At 34.1% G+C, this 19,859-nt stretch overlaps 1 protein-coding gene across 1 annotated transcript in view; it reads left to right on the top strand.

Moving 5' to 3' along the window:
• Positions 1-15,957, top strand: part of MTDH (metadherin) — a 34,443-nt gene extending 18,486 nt beyond the window's left edge. The window contains exons 7-13 of the mRNA XM_085302771.1: positions 232-318; positions 2,437-2,535; positions 4,753-4,880; positions 5,430-5,546; positions 7,881-8,000; positions 10,874-11,030; positions 12,740-15,957. Coding sequence (XP_085158897.1) covers positions 232-318; positions 2,437-2,535; positions 4,753-4,880; positions 5,430-5,546; positions 7,881-8,000; positions 10,874-11,030; positions 12,740-12,810 — 779 coding nt within the window. The 3' untranslated portion in view covers positions 12,811-15,957. The remainder of the gene's footprint in view (positions 1-231; positions 319-2,436; positions 2,536-4,752; positions 4,881-5,429; positions 5,547-7,880; positions 8,001-10,873; positions 11,031-12,739) is intronic.
• The last annotated feature ends 3,902 nt before the right edge of the window (positions 15,958-19,859 follow it).

Here is a 19,859-nt window from a genome sequence, read left to right as displayed (position 1 = left end):
AAAAACTGTTTCAAATTCATATGCCTGTTCATACAGACATATCTCCATCAGCAGTGATTGTCACTTAGTAAGTGAAATAATGCCATCAATTATGTGAAATGTTAATATGGCTGGAGCTTCTTCTGCTTTTCTGACCCTATTCATTGTTAAATAGCTAACTTTATTTTCAACAGTGCTATCGGTGGGAAGTTAGCTCTTTTTTTTTTTTTTTTTTTTTTCCTCCCTCCACAGCTGCTTGGAATGTGGATGCAAGGATTAATACCTCTGAACAGAATTCTACTTCTTTCTCTTCATTTGGACTAACTCCTGGAGTGTCTGGTATGTACAGCCTTCCAAAGACTTTCCTATTGCTTCTCCCCCACCAGGAGGAAATAGACTTTGCCAGGTGTTGTTGATTTGCGTCTTTCTCATTTTTGTTTAAGAGTAGTCTTGCTAGCTGTAAACAAATAGAAGATAGGTTTTAGGAGAATGTGGAAAGGGGTTTTGGTGTGGTTTTTTTTTTTTTTTTTTTTTTTTTTTTTTTTTTTTTTTTTTTTTTTTTTTTTTTTTTTTTTTTTTTTTTTGGTAGTTATGTTCAAATTATGTCACAAAGTCTGTATTTTAAATTCATAATCAAGACTGAATCGGAAGACGATTACTTCCTATTCTTTTTCATATCTTTCCTGTTTATGTGTTCAGTGTAAATAATGGGCGTAAGGGAGTGCTCAGTCATTGCTTTGTCTCATACTGCAGATCTGAAGTTTGCTTTCTAGGAAGGTCTGTTTACTCAGAACTTCTGTTTTTTTTTTTTAACATCGAGGAACTGAAGCACTGCTTTCTAAGTATGTTCCTTAGGCAGGATTTGAACAGAATCTTTGCTCTGTAGATTGAGTGAGAAATCTGAACTCTGGACTTGTTTCGAAGAGTGAAATTGCTGTAGAGTACAGACCTSGCTTCCTAACAGCTCTTTCTTGTTAAAACTACTGACATCCTAAGTGTTAAAGCAATCTATTAGTTGGTAAAGAAACAGTATGTTAAGTTTTCTGCTCTTGCTTGTATACTTGCCATGGTCTAGCAACCTTGGCATGGCTATCTTCTTTCTGGAAGTAGTTGAAAAACTACTTATGCAGTTAAGGCTATGTTTACTTGTTCTTGTTGCAGTCCGTAGTCTGTTAACTGAGATTAGCGCTCAGTATCTTACAGCTCACCTTAGTGCTTCATTATCTATACATGCATTGTACAAGTATAGCAAAGAAGTTACGTGTGCCAAGGTATAATTTATCAGACTTTTCYAAGGAACTGACAGCTGTTCACTTGAAGGCTGACAGAAAAGAACGGGAAGAAGAAAAAAAGTCTTAGCTATAGAAAGGATTTTACTATGGAAAGTTAAATTTCCTAGGGGAGCTGTTTACGTTCAAGTTCAATCTTTAGGCTAAAACTTAGTTTTAGTAAATAAAGTGGAATGACTTGTTTGAGATTCATCTCCACTATTACCACTGCAACCTTAATTTAGAGAGAAGCATGAAGACAATGAAGTATACTCATCATTTTGCGCATTGGCCAACAATGTTGGAATGAAAAGGGACCATTTTGCACAGATATTTATAAAGTAGGGAGAACCAAATAACTATATTCATATTTAAACTCTGTTTCAAAAATAAGGCTCATCTTAAAGTTGTATGTTAATTTCTTTCACTGTAGTGAAACACACTTAAGTTCTTCTGGTTTTGTCTTTTCTTCCAAAATTTTTTGTTTCATGATGCCTTTTTTTTTTTTTTAAGATGGTCTTAAAATAATGATAGTGTTTAGTATTTCCTATTATCATGACTGGTATTTGTCTTATTGCTGCTTCTCATGCATCATGCTGCTTGTATGTACCTGAAATGTTTTACTTGAGAATTGGATGTTTTCTTAGTAATGAATAATATAATGCAGTGTAATTTGTCAGGTTTCTCCCTAGCACTCTAGGTCGTTGGGTTTTGGGTTTTTTGGTTGGTTGGGTTTTTTTAGCTACTCTCAGTAAGAATTCTTACTGATACAGAATAAATAATTTTACTGCCCATGAAAATTTGTTGTGCTTTCCAGTTTAAGGAGACTATTTTAAGTCTTACAGAATGCTATTATTTATCCTTCTTTTCTCATCCTTTTTACCTATTGTACCTTCCTATTTCTCTTATCCTTCTGCTGATCTATCCTTTTTCTTATCCTTCTTTCTTTCCGCCTTTCCTGTTCTTCCCTGACTTAACTTTGTATCTTTTATTTTCAGTTCCCTTGTTTTCTGAATATATCTCATTTTGAAGAACTTAGTAGATTTCTTGTCCTTCTGTGCAGTCTTTAGAGCCGTACTTTTTTTTTTTTTGAGCCTTCTGTCTATCTCATTTTGCTTTGAATTTCTTTACAAGCCTCATGAATTTTCTTGCGTAACTAACAAGTACAACTGCATTTGTTTCCTTCCAGGATCCAATAGTGAGTCAGCTTCTCAGGCGGGTACTTCTGATTTTCAGTGGGATTTAAGTCATGCTCAACCTCCTGTTGATGATGAATGGTCTGGGTTAAGTATGTTCCTCTAAAATACTCATAAACAAAAATTGTAATTTTCATCTCTTTAAAGTGTATTAGTCAGTAGCTAACCTCTGAAGAAAAAATGAAATATTTTACTTTTGTAAAGCTCCATTAAAAAATGGAAGAAAGCAGACTGCTGGAAAATATTTTGATGAATGATAAGAGATAATAATTACACCTTTAGACAAAATCAAAACTCAAAAGTGAAAGTTCATGTATTTTAGGGTGGCTCTGGCTTTTCCTAGAGAAGTGGATAGCATATTAAAATATTGAATTAAAATAGTCTAATTTACTGCAAATCATAAGAAAAATCTACTTCAAGGCTAGAAAAGATGTGTTGGTATTAGATTGTATTTGAACAACTGAGTTTGCTTTTATCTACTATATTGTATCTTACTGAAAACTTATTATGACCTAAAATTCCTGTATTTAGTCCAGCTTGCTTCCTCATTCAGCAACATTAGGAAGCTTTAATATGCATAAAAGTACTGGATAGAGGTCACTGAGATTACCTGGGAGTTGTAGTCAGGTTGGTGTTTACTCGCCTCTTCCTGCTAATTTCAAAAAAATGCTTGTAGTTCTTACCACAGTGTTTCCTGAAATCAGGGCTGTAGTATAATGAAGTTACAGACATATCCAAATATTCAGTAGTAAAACTGCTTGTGAAGAAGGCTTGCAGCCTAAGTTCACCTTTTGAATGATGTTATAATTGATATTTTCATTTAATCAGATTGAAGAATGTTTGATTTTTAGAATAGGAATGTAGTGTCTGTCATTAGATAATTAAAGAAAAAGAAAAAGTACACAAAAAAGCTACTTCGCAGTCATTAAACAAGAAGCTCTTTTTAGAGAGAAGATAATGCGCAAAAGTAGAATGGAAGTACTTGATGAAATCTTTGATTCCACCAAATCTGGAGTTACCACTCTGATACTAAATCATTTCAGAACTTACCTTTATTTCTTACCTGAGTTGAGCATATGTAAAGCACACTTCAGTTAATCATCTGAAAATGATCGTTTTTCTGTATTGGCAAGAGCATAGTTTATTCACATTTCTGTGTGTGGAATGCTTATGGCTTGTATTGATAAAGTTACTTTGTCACAGATTTCAGGTAGCTGAAGTAGGCTAAAAGAGAAATGGGGGAATAATTGAAGTTCAAGCCACTGTGATACCTTACTGTGGTAGCAGGTTGAGCACAAGGAAACTTACAGATATTGTCAATATTTCAATTTTAATTATAAAAGAATGGTTTCTTCTTTAAGAAACTAGTAAGATGGCAGTAGATAAGCCTATTCATTGTTAGATATGTTAAGCAGTAATTCGTTATTCAGATCAGTAAATTTCTGCCTATAGTGTCCAAAGGAACTGTATTTAGGTAATATTTTTACATAGAAGAAAGAGATGGAAAAGTATCTACATCATAGAATTTTTCATTTTGGAACATTTGCTAATAAATGGATTTGCTACTTTTCCTTTTGACTTAAGTTTTCAGATGTTTAAAATGAATCCTACCACAGTTTGCAAACCAAGCTTGAATCTTCTCCTTTGATTTGTCAGAGTTTAAGAAGTATTTGTGATGTCAGTCTTTATTCTGTGTTTAGAATTGTTAGAAGGTGTTCAGTTTTGAAACAAGCTTTCTGTGACTTTCTACTAATTCACCTGTTAAATCTGTCATTCCTGACAACATAAATGTGTGCCATCATAAGTGGACGCTAGTGACAGAACAGAGTAGGGGCTTGTAGAGAAAAATAAGATATTTAAGAATATCAGTGATACTGAGCCAAAACTCATTCTGGACGTTTTCTGTTTTCAGATGCATCACTCCTATAGAATTCATGCCAAAAGTAAGATTAGTCAATGTTGTTCACAGTTTATCTTAGTTTCTTCTAGAAAGAAGGCTTAAGATAGAGAACAACTCTTAAATTTGTCCCTTTTTACATAGTCTATTAATGTGTCTCAAAACAATTCAATCTATTTAGCTGCTGCTGTGACTAATTTGTAATTACCTTACTCTGTAAAATAGCTAAAATTTACCTATTACTTGCAAAATCCTCTACTTGTCATAAAATCTTTATATGTTTCTGAAATGTTGCAAATGAGTGTATCTTGATATCAAGAAATGGTTATTTGCATAGCGTTGTTTTCCCTAAGCTGTTAAGAGCACCATTAGAATAAGTAGGCATTCCTGAAAATCTTTCTAATCTTTGCAGATGGACTTTCTTCAGCAGATCCTAGCTCTGACTGGAATGCACCAGCAGAAGAGTGGGGGAATTGGGTAGATGAAGAAAAGGTTACTTCTGTTTCACAGCCTGAAGAGACATCATCAGATGTTCAGAAGGTAAAGGCAATATTTTCTCCTTTTCTCTGTAAGCTCCATAACTTTGTCCTTACCACTGCCTTTTCTTAAAATGACTTAAGGATGACGATAAAGGGCATCTCATTTCTGCTGCATTCATAAAAGCAGCACAATTACATTAATATGTACACAAAGAAGATGCTAAATGTTCTTATTGAGAGAATAGAATCCACTTTTTTCTAGTGAGCTCCATGTCAAATCTTAACTGTCTCATCTTAACATAAGGTATTACCTTATCGCTGTGTCCTAAGAAAGGTTTCAGTCCTTCTTTATAATTGATCTTCTAGTAATGTTTTTCTTCTGTATGGAAATAGTATTTTTCATGACATTAGCTTCATTACCCTTTTCATTCCTAAGTCCTTTGTGTTTCCAGGTAGCATGTTAAGAATGTAGTCTTTCTAAAATGAACTAAACAGAGTCAGTTGTATTCACTTAGATTCAATATGCAATTAAATCCCTTACAACTATTATTTTTAGACTATAGTTTCATTGTGCTTCTAAATGTTAAATCCCTTATATTCCCACATGAAGGCTTCAGATAATGAAAGAGAAAAAGCAGACCCACTTCAGAGTTCTGCAAGTGGGAAATCCAAGAAAAAGAAGAAGAAAAAGAAGAAGCAGGGTGAAGAGGCTAACTCTCCTGCAAAGGTAAAATCTGGACAGTCTGTAAAGCAGTTTGTGAGGAATTGACAAGATGACTTTATTTTTGTTTATTATTGACTTAATGCAAAATCATTTTTGGGAAATAGGAATTTAATTTCTTTATGGTATTGGATTAGTCTACTGTTGATTCCATATCTGACTTGGGAACAAAATGTGATTGGATGTGGATGGATTTCGTGGTAATCACAAAATACAAGGAAAGTGTTTATCCTGAATTATTTATGCTCTATCAAATCAGGATTCAGTGGCATAAGAATATCACTAGCAACAACTTTTTTCTGTGCATGGGAAGTCCTCTTGTGTTTTGAAAGACAACCTTCTTAGTATAGCTGGCTAGGAGAAGGAGAAAAATTGAAGTTGTCTTTTAGGGAGAACTCAAACAATTCCACTAGGATAAAGTAGTTTTCTGAAGTACTGTTGTAGTTTGATTTATGTGAAACTTGAAATATCAAGGCCTCCTAATTCAGTAGATAGAGCTATTTTATGTAAATGAGATTTGAACAAGCTGTTGTTTGCAAACTGAGGGTTTCTGGAGTTTTCTRTGTTACTTAAATGGTTAGTAGCTTTTGAAGAATTACTTTGAGAGAAACAGATTTATTGTAAATATTGCAAAAGCAGATGACACTTCAATTGAAATTGAAGCCCACTTTAATAGATTAAAACAAGTACTTTCCTAATAGGGATATATTTTGAGTGTAAATTATTAAAAGCTTTTTTTTTTTTCCCTAAAAGCTTTCTCTATATAGTTGGCAGCCATTCATAACGTGTATTTTTTACAAAACAGTTGAATCTGACTAGGTAAATTCGAGGGGGGAGGAACATTGTATTTCAGACATGCTTGTTTTGAATTTGTCTTGTAATTAGCATGCTTTAAATCTGGGAGACTCTGTAAAGTCAATATGAATTTGTGAAAAGTGTTTCTTTTGTGGTAAAGAGGAAGAGAGGATACTAGGACCGCAATATAATTGCTTTTTATCTTTGAAATCTATCATATTCTGATAACTACTTACTGACTCATCTGTTCTGATATCCATCCGTCAGAGGTCTTGTATGGGTCTTTAACTGAGTAAGTGAATTCTGAAATTAATTTTTTATTGCTCATAAACTACCTTCTAAGCTGTATGTRTCAAATAACTCCTACTGTCCAAATTAATATATTAATTCATTCTACCCATGGGTCTTCCTTGGTTATGATTTTTAGTTACCTTTTTTACATCAATCTAAACATGAAAGTGAGCATTTTTGTTTTAAACTTCTAGAAAAAAATTGGAGGTGTTCATTGACAGGAACAAAAGAGCCAATACATCACTAATAGGTTGTCCTTCTGTTACAGCAAGTTATTCATCTAACATGTGAGGCCTAGTTGAAAATTCACTTAAAGCTTGTATGTTTATACTCTGAAAATTTGAATATGTTCAAATAAATAACATCTTACACATTCTTTATACTTTTGTGTTTGCTCTCATGTTTGTTGACTTGAATTTCTGTCACAAACATGGTAGATACTGCAATCACAGCTAGATAAAAGGTAAGATGGTCTTTCCTCTTGGAAATCAACAGACTTGGACTTTGACTGTATTTCCACAGGCTTCTAGGGAGAATAATGAAAGAAGCAGAAGAAACTTTTGGCTTAAAATTAGATATCTGTGTTCCATCTACTGTTCCACCACAGGGTCCTTCTGGTGCTTTAAACTAATGTATCTACTGTGTAATTTCTGGTGTAAATGAAAATTTTCCTACTGTTGAGAGTAATTAAAGCCTAAAGATTCAGACTCTTAGGTTCTTTGGAAATCTTTTCAGTTTGCAAATAGAAAATTTAGGTTTATAGGCATCACTGAAGACTTAATGGGGTTGCAGAATACTTGTTAAAGCTTAATATGATAAAAAGCTATACAGACATTAGTTTAAAGTTGCATTTAGAATTTTTATTAATATCCAAGAACAGAGCTGGAAACATCAAATGTCTTAATGATACTTCTACAGAATTCTACAAAATGAGTAAATTGTTTAATTTCCCACCCTTGCAGTTTCACGTAAGTGTAAAGTGCAATTCAGTCTCATAATTAAGGGGATTTTTTGTTAGTGAATAGCACGGAGAGTACTGCTTTCTGGTTTTCTTTGGACTTTACAGGTATTCTTGTACTATATTGTATAAATTCTGAGTGTTAACATAGGCTGACTGTATTAGCCTAGTATTAGTAATTTTTTTAAGATTTTTTTTCGTACTGAAACAGATTATGGGATCAAAACTGATCTGGAGGGTGAAAAGTCAGAACTTTTTCTTACAAATATGGGCTCCTATTTTTTATTTCTTTGTAGGACACTGAAGAACTGGATAGAGAAGCTGGAGAAGAATTTCAGGAGGATACCTCAAAAGCTCAACCACAACAGGAAATAGCTTTTTCTTTGAAGACCATAAGTACTAGTGAACCAGCAAAGGTAGGAATAAAAAAGAACTGGGTTTATGTAATTTTGAGTTTCGAAGCCTTAAAGGCTCATTGAAGCACTAACATTGTCTTTGATAATGTCATAATGAGGATATGCTTCAGACTACATGCTTAGGCATATGCAGGTGATCAGGGTCTTGAATTTTAGATATTAGATCAATTGCACTGCATTTTTTTTAAAAAAGCATGTCCTTTCTGAAAAGGAGTATTTCTAAACTTCTCATGATTGCCAACATATTTTTTAGACTGAATATATAAATACTTTAATATTTATTATATATACAAATATAAATATAATAAATATAAATACTTTAAAACTATGAGATCTGGAGCTAAGAACTAACAGCTTTTGAGAGTAAGACTAATATCTTACTATATTTTATTTTTTCATGGGTTACACATGAAGTGTTAACCTAACTTTTTATGTTGTTACTAAGCGTAGTCTAAGTTTGAATTTCAGTAGCTGTGCTTAATGTTAATGATTGAAAAAATAAAAGCTTCTGCTGAACCAATTCATAAACTGACTATTTGCTTTAGCTAACAGTTCAGAGATAATCTAGATAATAGGAGCTCTCTTTCACCTTTTCTCCAGCCAGCAGGTTCCTTAGGTACTATTACTCTACAGGAATTACACTGTAGGAAAAAAATACTGAGTTTTTCTAGTGGTATTGGTTTTCTTTTCTGTAAAGAGTAGGCAATATTAGTGAGACAGCAGTTTGGTATCACAGAGCATCTGTCAGAATAGTGTTTCGTGTTTTTATGTAACAAATGCTTAGTAATTAAGATAACAAGGTATTAAAATTCAAATGCAGGTGGCTTAAAATGGAATTTTTTTTTACTAGAGACTGGAGATCACCAAAGAGAAAGTCTTCCCTCCTCCTTTGTGGCCCCCTCTCTTCCTGCCACATGCACACACGCACATGCACACACGCACATGCACACACGCACATGCACACACGCACACACACAAATTCTTTGTCCCCTCTACATTGGGCTGAACATGTTAGGGAAAACCTTTGGCATTTACCAGCATGCACAGATTTTATATTGAGAGCTAGTGCTAGAAATAATTCATTRGTAATAAGTTTCACAAGTAACTACTTATTAGTAAAACTCTGTAGAATCATGCATGTAACTACTCGTATTAGCAAATTGATCTTGTTGCTTGTTTTGATTTATTTCTGAACTAATTTGTTGTTGTATAACACACAATCTTAGCTAAGTGTAGTTTCACATTTTTAGCATTCAGTGTCCGTAACCATTTCCTTTCATCTAAAAGTCAAACAAAAATACCTCATTTGGAAAGATGTGCAAATAGTGCTATATGTAGCTGTGTAGCTTCCCTTGCAGTAATACTGCTATGCGTTAATGTTCAGGCTGAGACATGTTCTCTCGTCCGCCTGTAACAGCTGCATACCAGTTTAATCTTAATTGAGTTGCTTTATATGCAGTTGGACAGTGACTCAGTATTAACAAAACTCTGAATGATGCCAGTGACCTGAATCAGTTACAAAAGAGTTCCTAGTTGTGCAAGGACACATCAATCTTTCTATAATTAATGGTTTTGTGTAGGTGGTGATTGCTAACCGTTAGGCAATATAGAATTGGCCAAGCTGGAAATCCTGCAGCATGCATGCTTGCTCTCTCCATGTAGATGATATGAAAAGTTTATTGTTTTTTTCATTATGATGTTAAATGTGTTTCAATTCTAGTTTTAGAAAATCAGTTGTTGTATATTGCACAAACCTTTTTCATAAAAGGTTTAAGAACTCTTTTTATTGTAAGCTATTAAAGCTGTTCAACTTCGTGCTCAGTATGATATGGTAAAATCATAGATATATCTGGTTTTGGTCTTTTGTGTGTTCTAATTAAGCTGTTTTGTGAGATGCTTGCATATTACTATGATGGAAATGGTATTAACTGATGTAYACAAATTCTAGATTTTAGTTTTATGCAGAACTTAGGGGCTAGATGTGGGCTTCGCTGCTTTGTTTTGACAGTTTCAGGTTCTGGTTGTTGTGACACAACTACAGCCATGATTTTTTAATAATACTAAATTTGGGGGGGAGGTGTTTTGCTCAACTGATGGCTTGTTCCCTAGTATAATCTTACTTGAAGCCTTTTGCTAGTAGGTGACTTGCTGTGGAATCACATGGCTCTCTTTTATATTCTTTTTTGCTCTGATTTTTTTATTGTAATATCAATTGATTTTGACATTCCAATTTGTTTTACTGCACATAAATTCCAGTGATACATAGTAAGCCACAGTTACAGATTCTCTCTCCAGGGGAAAACTTCAGAATGAACAGATAATTAGGAAATACTAAGAATATCTTTCACATAGCAATTCATCCTATAGTAGTTTTCATTGAAAAAGATTGACTGCTTTTGCAGCTGTCTAAAGTTAYTGTAATATAAGCACAGCGGCATATTTCTGCCAGTTGATAGAAATAACTACAAACACTTTCTGTATGCTATAAAAGTTGGTATATTTGGACCCATTTGCCTTGAACAAAAATGTGTACAGCGTGTCACTGTGTCTTGCATTTATTCTGTATATGTGTAATAGAATTGTTTCAGAGTCTTAAGCGGTTTTAAATTGTTCTCCCTTTCTCTACACACCATGTATTTTAATGTAGGTTAACTTGTTTGGTTTATCTTTGGTTGTATACAACTAAATTTTTTGGCACTAGATGGCAGTCATAGTCTTACAGCTTTGATTAAAATTTTAAAGGATTTTAACACTGGCTTAATTTTTCAGTGCCATATTTGTAGCATCTGCCAAGTATATTGCCAGAAATGACACTGATAAGAATGTTTTACTACTGTAACTTTAAAGTTCTGAATTTTCTTTTTTTTTAATAGCCTGAGGAGGCTCCTTCGCTTGCTGTTTCTATTGAGCCATCTGTAATTGTATCAGAAAGTGATTCTGACAAGATCACTTCCCAAGTGCCACAGATGCTGCAAGAGACAGATGTTTCTAGTCCCAATATTAAGCAAAACAGTGTGCCTCCTCCACAGAGTAAGTATCTCAGTACAATTCATTCATCCTAATTCAGGGTGTAGTTTTCTCCCATAAGCATTCTGATTACATCTACTTTAACCATGTGATCTGGATGTCAAGTATTTATGTATTTTGTTTATATATCTTGCTATATTTTAACTTTGGTAGAAGTATTTTAACAAATATCATTTCACTGTGAGGAAAAATGTCTTAATATGCTTGAATGACTGGAGATGTCTATTGGCCTTGTGCAGTCCTCACCAGATCCTYGGACATACTCTTTGCCCTCAGGACTGGAATTCCATGCTGTGACTAAGTAGTTCTGCCAACATGATTTTGAAGGCCTGTTTGCAAGTATTCGGTGGAACAGATGGGTGCTAACATACTAGTTGACAAGATGTTTAACAATCAGAAATTTGGAAAAGAATGAGCAATTGAATTTTCAACATACTGGTGTTTGCTTCTCAACTTAGTTCATTATCATCTCTCTCCCCCCCCCCCCACATGCACACTCTGCTTTATCAAATGTAGTAGTCATGGAGAAAAACATGTGCTAAGTAGCAAGGCTTTGGGTGTTGGTGTTGGGTTCTTTTTCCTTCTCCTGTAGCTTAACAGCATGTACCTCAAGCTGAACTACTGAAGGTTTGTTGCTTTTTAAAGTTAGGCTRTGCCCAGATGTCTCAAACATGTCCTTTGTTGCACTCGGCAAAGATATTGTACCATAATACTCATCTAACACTACAGTAAGACAGTATAAGGGATGTCAGAGTATGAAAGCTTTAAAAACAAATAACAAAACTAATCACACCACTGCGCACACATACTGCTGAAGTTTAGTTTGAATTAGACTTTGAATTTAGACTTTTGAATACTAATATTTCATTAAAAATCCATGGCTAAGTACTAAAATACTAAACTAAAAAAGTAGTTTGAAATTAGCAAACAAACTTTCGTTTTTAGTAACAGTAGAAGAAACAAGATGATTTTGTAATACTAACCTCAGTCAACTACACTAAATGGCTTCTTGGTTCTGAAGAAGTTAAACTGAAACAATATAATTTTTCAAGTCATTGTCTCAAATTTCTGCATTCATTCTGATTCTAAAATGTGAAGGTTATTGACTAATCATGCCTCACCAAGAAGAATATCATCTTTTATTTTCAGCATGCATTTTATACCTTAAATCATGCTGGCTACCAAAAATGATAATCTGTTTTAATAAAATAACATAGTGCTTTATTTGATTCTGGCTTCCGTATAACCACATCTTTACCTAATTCCTGATTTTAAAAATTAATCTTCTGACATAAGGGCCACTTATATTTACTGATTAAAAATGGTGTAATCTGATAAAGATGAACAATTAAGATGCATTGTTTACATGTATGGATTTGCAAGTTAGTCAGAAAAATAATAATGACCTTACTGTAAATTTTCACTAAGTAAGAAAATTAATGACCTCCTTTGTGTCTCACTTCTTGAATTTGTGGTGTAAAAAAAGTAGTTTAGTATCAGCAAACAAACTTTTCTTTTAGCTGCATTTTAAATTATCTTGTTTGGGGTGAGAAGGTAAAAAGCACTCTCCTTTTAAAMATCATGCTTGTTGAAGCTATTTGGAAATATCATAATAATATGGGATGTGCTCTTCAGTATTTTATAATTCAGTTCTACATAAACTTTCTCAGTCATAATGCTGTAGTTAYGTTTTGTTTGTTTAACCTTTTTAGCAAAGTCTGAAGAAAGCTGGGAATCCCCTAAACAAGTTAAAAAGAAGAAAAAAGCAAGAAGGGAAACGTGAATTTCCTAAGATGGACATGTTGCTGAATACTGTCGTGAAGATTATGCTGTTTATGCAATAATTTGTGAACATGTACAGAATTTTATATAAATTTCAACCAATTTTTAAAAACAGAACTGCTGTGAACACAAACATCTTTAAAAAGGAATCAAAGGAAAGTAACTTTATGATATAGAAAAACAGAACATGCTACATTTGAAAGACATTCTGAAGAGTGGTTTTTCCAACTTATGGAGATGTTAATTGAAAACTGGTTTTACAACACAGTGCCCTGTTTACAACAGATTATACTGTCATCTACAGCTGCAGATAAACAACTAATTTTAAGGGTTTTCTGTAAAATAATTGTCTGTAAAATGAGTGTTTCTTGCCTCTCTTCTGAGTGATGCATTAGAAGCACAGAATGTCTACCATTTGAATTTGTTTCATGCCTAAATCAAAGTGCTTTGATTAAATACATAATCTGCCATATCTTTATAGTAAGTTGGTTAGCAAGTGTGCTGGCTGGAATCACAAGTGCAAATCGTTAACCATTTGTACAGTCAAACCTTCATGGTTTATTATATGAAGTTAACACAATAAAACTGCTTTGGGTTAAAAGTTTGAGAATGTGATTTGAAACTTGAGTATGGTTCATGAAGTTATTTTTGATAATGTCTATTACCTTACTTGAATTGTTGAAAATAACAATATATTTTTAAGAATGCAGTAATGTGCATAAAATTAGTTTTTTCTGCTTCATTCCTTACAAATCTTGGTTGATTCAGACTCCCATCTAAAACTGTACCCCTTTAACTTTTAAACTCATGGAATGAATTTAAATAAAATGTTCCCTTCCCTTAATGTTTATTAATTTACTACACCCAATTCTGTTCTGTTCTCTATTACTAAAAGTCTGAAAGAAGCAAGATAAACTGTTTTCATTCACAAATTMTATGGGATTTCAAAAAACTTGTTGGAGAATTGGAGTGGCTTCAAACAGCTTTAATTGACATTGTCTAGACCCGTTATCAAGAACACTTTTTRATTTTTAATTTTTTATTTTTTAACTGCCTTAACCTGTAGTATATAGAATGTGTCTCGACTTCTGGACAGGAGTTAGTGTTTTTATAAAGAAAATAAACATTCATGCAAGTATAGCAGTTGTAAAATAAAGAATATTTCCCACTTGAAACTGTTGATTAAAATGGTGTGTTAAGATGTGTTGTCATTTTCAGGCACTGTGTAATTACATGCTACCAAACTGGCAGGTGCATTTATATCTATATGGTGCATGCTCAGGCATGTACATTGTAAATAGCCTTTACGAAAAATTATTTGGTAAGGATGATAATTAACATCATCTGTTGAATTCTGTTAAAGAGCAGCAATGACTTTTAATGATTGGCTTTTGGTTTTGTGGCACAAACAGAATTGGTAACAGCTGTAACACATGGTACTGTAGATCAAAAATTTTTACTGTCTTATTGTACTTGACTGCAGTTCAACTGTATTGCAAGGCAAGAACAGTTAATGAAACAAGCTGGGTTTAATTGTACTGAAAAGGCACCTTGCCTATGGAGAGCTTTCCTAATAAATGGATACTAACTTGCACGGGGATTAACCCCTGTATTTCAGGAATATGCTTATGTGTTCAGAAGTTTTGTTTAATTCAGTGACATTCTAAATCAACTTGTTAAAATAAACTGAGCATATTGACAATATTGATTTATTTACTTGGCATTAATGCCTAAGACTGAAACCTGTCAGGATTTATGTAAATTAAATTTAGAACTGAAGTACAGTTTTCAAGGAGTATTAAACACAAACACAAAAAACAAAAATCAAGTATTACAGAATCAAGTAGAGTCCTCTGCCTGTAAATAATACTTTCATTTTATTTACTTATCTTTTTCTTTGTAAAGGTAAAACAAATACCCTTTGCATTCAGGTTTGTAATGTATGTCCAAAATCTGTTTCCTATCTGTGTATTGTGCTAAAGTCTCTTCTGTGAAAAAATCATGAAGATCTTAAGTATCAAGGACTGCCCTCAAGAGCTTTCACTACATAAGTCTTTCTTTTTTTTTTCCTTCTGAAGATAAAATTGATTATAGTAGTTGGTTAGTAAGCTGTAACTCTTGAATAGCTTGTCATTCTGAATAAAAATTAGCTAACAACATAGGAAACCTGCTAATAACTTACTCCTAGGCAGCAGCATATAAATGCATAGCCTTTCTTTCAAAATGTTGTTACCTATTTAGGAGCACCTCTTCTTGTTTGTTTGTTTTTTTAACGTGCAGCTTCAATGTCTTAGAAAGCTAGACTTGCTTTATTTGACATTCATTAAAGAGGTAGTAACTATATTGCATATTGTCTATAAACAGAAACTTGGTTATCTATGTATTGTCATGTTTCTATGACTAAAGCAGTGGTTAGTCTTAATGATACACTGAATCCAGACTTTGGTACTTGGATAGAAAGAGAAAACACCATTTAAAGAAACCTACAATTAAAATCTTTTTGTTGTTGTTCAGTGCATGGAATGGTTTCATAGATCCAATATATTGGGTTTTTTTAATACTCTCAAATAATTTGTATGCGTAATTTAAACTTGTTGTGATGATGTGTAATTGGACAGTCATGGCATATTTTTACTTCATTGTGGGGAGGGAGAGGTGTACAGAATTCCTATTTGTTTGTTACAAAGTTAACCTGTGCATTGGTTTGGAGGGGGATGAAAACTGTATTTCTGATCTCCTTTTAGAAATCTAAAGGGAAAGTGCAAGATAAAAGCACTACTTTAATATTTACTAAGAAAGAATGTACATATTAAAAACATTTCAAACTTTATAGAAATACAACTAGTATTGTTTTTGTAACTCAATTGTATCTCTCTGGAAAGTGCTTTGTTAATAGTTCCCTAGCCATGGAATTAGCCTGTGAAGWAAGGCTTTGGATGAGTGCAGATGACTTGAGAGTGCATGGTTTTAAGCAGCCTTCCTGATGTTGTTAATCAAATTGTTTTGCCTTTAAATGAATTGAGTAGGTCTGTGGTCAAGATTGCAGTGTTAAAAGCTGCAAGACTTTTCCAGTTGTTTGTACCCATGAGTTTGCTTCTGGTGAATCATGTGTACTGCTGAAGTACAAAATTTCTGTTTTTCAGACTGATACTGAAAGATTAATGCATTACTGTATTGGAAAAGGTTAAGGGAAAAGACTTCAAATTGGAGTTTTGTTTTAAAAAATAATGTTGCATATTTTAATGTTAGTTCTTACCTGTAGCAATTCACTTGAAATTCTAAGAGCATCAGTTGAGTGAATTTGGGGAGGGGAGGGAAAAAAAGGATCAGAAAGGGTTCCATGGCCAGTAGTTTTTAACCTGAAAATAGTATGATATTGCCATATAATTTTGTTCYCGACAGGATTAAAACTGCTGTTAGTTGGGGTGTGGGAAAAATCTCATTTTGTCAGATGGGAGAGGGTGTTGTTTCCTGTACTGTACAGCATGTTGCTATTAATGATTCTTGAACTGTTCTTTTTTGAAGCACAGATGAAYTGAAAATTATCCAATCTCTGTAAAGAATCCCTTTCTTTAAAGTAAGAAACTATTGAACTTTGTTCTTAAACTCTGGTTTGTTGTACCAAATCAAAAATTTCTAGTTCATTGAAAATCAGTTTCTTTTCTGAAACCATGGCCTCTTTAATTTTTGTGTATTTTGTAAAAGAATATGAAAAGTTGCACTTAAAACTCTTAATATGAAACCACTAGTTTCAAGGTTTCATACAGTGCTCTTAAGAGAACATACTTGAGGGCATCTGCAGTTTGAAGCAAGTAGATGTTCTATCCAAAATGTAGCATCAAGGGACATCTTAACTTGGCTCAGTATTTCTAAAGCAATGCATGGCAGAGGATAAATTACAGACTACTGGATCATCACAAAGAAAACAGGAAGCTGACTAGTGTAAGCAGGTCCCTGTTTGCTCAGGAATACAATCTTTTATACACAGAATATTTCCAATGAGCTATCAGTAGAATCTGACTTGAAATTAAGTGATCCCTTCTCATTTCAGATGTCCAATGAAGTATAAACCAAATGCTTTGTTTTTGAGAGCTTTGTTTTCAGAGGGACACACACACGCACACAAATGTGTGTGCATATATATGTGCTTACACTTGAGACTGCTGCCATTCACATACAGGAAGGGAATGAGTAGGCAATGTGCCTGGGAAGCTGTGCTACTGCTAGTAATGGAGTGACAGAGAACAGAACTGAGCAAGGTCTAAAATTTCTGCTTGAAAAGCTGGTAATAGGAGGCTGCTGACCAGAATTCAGCATTATGCCCCTGTTCCACTGCTTACAGGGGATTTTTTTGGAAGTGGACTCATTTATTTTCTCTATACTGACTCTAGGGTTTAAGGTCTCTCTGTTCTCATCCTGTTTCCTCTGTGCCATAAAAGAGGCAAGACTACGGTTTTGTACCTTGGCTTCACTTAGCCTATTTGCATGAATGAGAGGAATCATATTTAAGTGCTTTCTGGAGAGGGGTCAGAATGCCCAGCACTTGGCAGAATTAAGCTTGAAAATYCATTCTGTGGTATTCTACATCTATGTCCTTTAGAGGTTCCGTTCAAAGTCACTCATACCATGCAATCTCCTCACTGTTAACAGTGGATTTCTTTGTAGTGTGTTAGGTGTTTCTTCTACTGCAAGTTATTAGTAGACATGCAGAATAGCAATCTTAGCTACTATTTTTTATAATGATTAAAGCACTTACACATGTACTACCTCAAGCATAGAAAATACTTTGTAGACTAATAGAGATGCGTAATTGAAGGGTTCCAAAGTATGGAATATCCACTACTGAAAGAACCAGGTTTTTCWTACATAATGATTAACATGTGTTTTGGATTTCAGTAGTTAAATCATCTGAATACTAGATATGGGGAACTTCAGGTCAGATACAGTGTGTCACATCACAAAGTAGCTTTTTGCATATTTGCTTCCAGGTAGCATATCTATCATGCAGTGTAACAATTAACATATGGAAGTATGATTGCAGGTGCTTCACTTTGTATTAACAATTCTGTCATTAAAAATCTTGATTTTATGCTAGTACACTGCTGGGATACATTGTTCTGTGTTGCCAGAGAACATCTTACTGGAATAGGTTTTATTCTGTAAATATTTAAGGTAATACCAATGTTCCTTGGGAGCATCATKCCATGCTTCTTTCACATAGCGCCTCACTACTACTTCATGTTGCTGTATTGAGAAGATGACAAATTTTTGGGGGCTTTAAATTCTTTAGACTTAATCATTACAAATATTTCATGATCAGTCTACCTTGAAGACAATATTTTGGCAGGTTAACTGGAAGAAGAGTTCCTAACTACAAGTCATGTCCTTTATTTTTGGCACAGCGCTGTTCCAAATCAGATGAGTAGTATTACTGAAAACTAAAGTGAGCTGGGAGATCACTGTAGCATGGGCTCAAGTAGTATTTCCYGAAGTTGCTTGAGACTATAATCAAACGTGTTCAGATATATGATGCATGCCTAAGAAATGTTTCACAGTGGTAATACAGTAATATACTTTCTATTGATAACCTGTACAGAGACACAAAACAGAAAACAGTGTATGTGAGACATGCTTTTGAAGTGATGTTTATACTGCAGTTGGGCATCAGTTGCTGAAGAATGTTTTTTCAGTACAATTAATATTAATGATGTCATTTGCTGTACAATGTGAAAGATGAAAGATCAGGCATATTATTTAAACTATCAATCTTATTTCTGGCATGAGGGATTCTAAGAAGACACTYTGGACATTTTTAGGAGCTTGTGACAGAGAAAAGCCAAGAGTATCTCTGGTTTCTATCATTAGAAGAACATTAGCACCTCAATCAATCTCAGTTTAGAAGAGATGATATAAAATATATGGTGTTAAAGAGCTTCAGTCTCACCTGCTCCCTCACCACTACGCACACTGACGGCTACATGAAATGGAGCCATAATCTATATTCCTGGCTGCCTTTCCTGATACATATAAAGGATTTATAAGATGGAACAAACTACTTCTGCTTAAACTTTCTGTACTATCAGCACCAGGAAGAAGTGTTTGCTTTACTCCTGCAGTAACAAATCTATCTGTGCTATAGCTCARCATTTCATAAAAGGACAGGCCTGTGACATGCAAAAGTATTACACTGTATGCACAGYACATGCAGTTTACTTCAATATGGGCTGCAGAAAAAATGCAAGTATTGGCTAGCAGTGTTCAACTGCTGTCAGGCATTTGATTCAGTAAGTCAACCCTCAGGGGGCTTTCCCTGGAGGTTTGGAAAAGATTGCAGAAGGGGGCAAATCCAGTGGGCAGTTCTGCAGAATGAAGCCAATAACTACCGTGGCAGGCTCGTCTAGCTTGGCTGGCAAGCAAGTAATATTCATTGGTGACTCCATATTAAGTAGTAGATGGATAAATTTATAAAGGATGCAAGACCAAGAAAAAGTCAAGCACTCTTTTATAGAAGAAAATAACATCTTTGTSATTGGAAAGTGCCATAAAGGTTTGTGGCAAACTTCTGTTTGCARTGAACAGTGGTGAGAAGAATTATATGGCACACCCTGAACCTTACAACCTCAGCAATCTTGGAAGAGGGCAGAAGAATGATTCCAGAAATCATTCAAAGTAATGACTATGGTCCTGCTGGTTGGTTTAGGGCTGGCTCAGAGCTCAGGTATCTGGTTGCATATGGCTTAGTATGCAGACTAACCTAGCTTGCTTCAGGTAAAGCCTACGCAGGCCACCAAGAGAAAGTGGTGAGTTTCTGCTTAAAACCTGAGTAATGAGTAAAAAGACAAGCTAGGATGTGTATGCAATGCAAGTGCCARGCAGTAATGAAAGAGAATTATGGCACGTACTTTGCATTAATACATCTTGATTATACYTTTTTAAAAAATAGTTCTTGATAGGATAGTGGAAGATGATTTATCACTAGATTGTGTCTTGGTATTAAAAGAAATGGTCATGGCTTCTTCTAAGTATAAATAAAGGAAAGACCAACAAAAA

The sequence above is a fragment of the Rhea americana genome, unplaced genomic scaffold (assembly GCF_003343005.1).
Source record: "Rhea americana isolate MKP2758 unplaced genomic scaffold, rheAme1 scaffold_0, whole genome shotgun sequence".
Taxonomy (NCBI): Eukaryota; Metazoa; Chordata; class Aves; order Rheiformes; family Rheidae; genus Rhea; species Rhea americana.
Note: the sequence above shows the minus strand (reverse complement) of the source record. Positions and strands in the feature narration are given on the sequence as shown.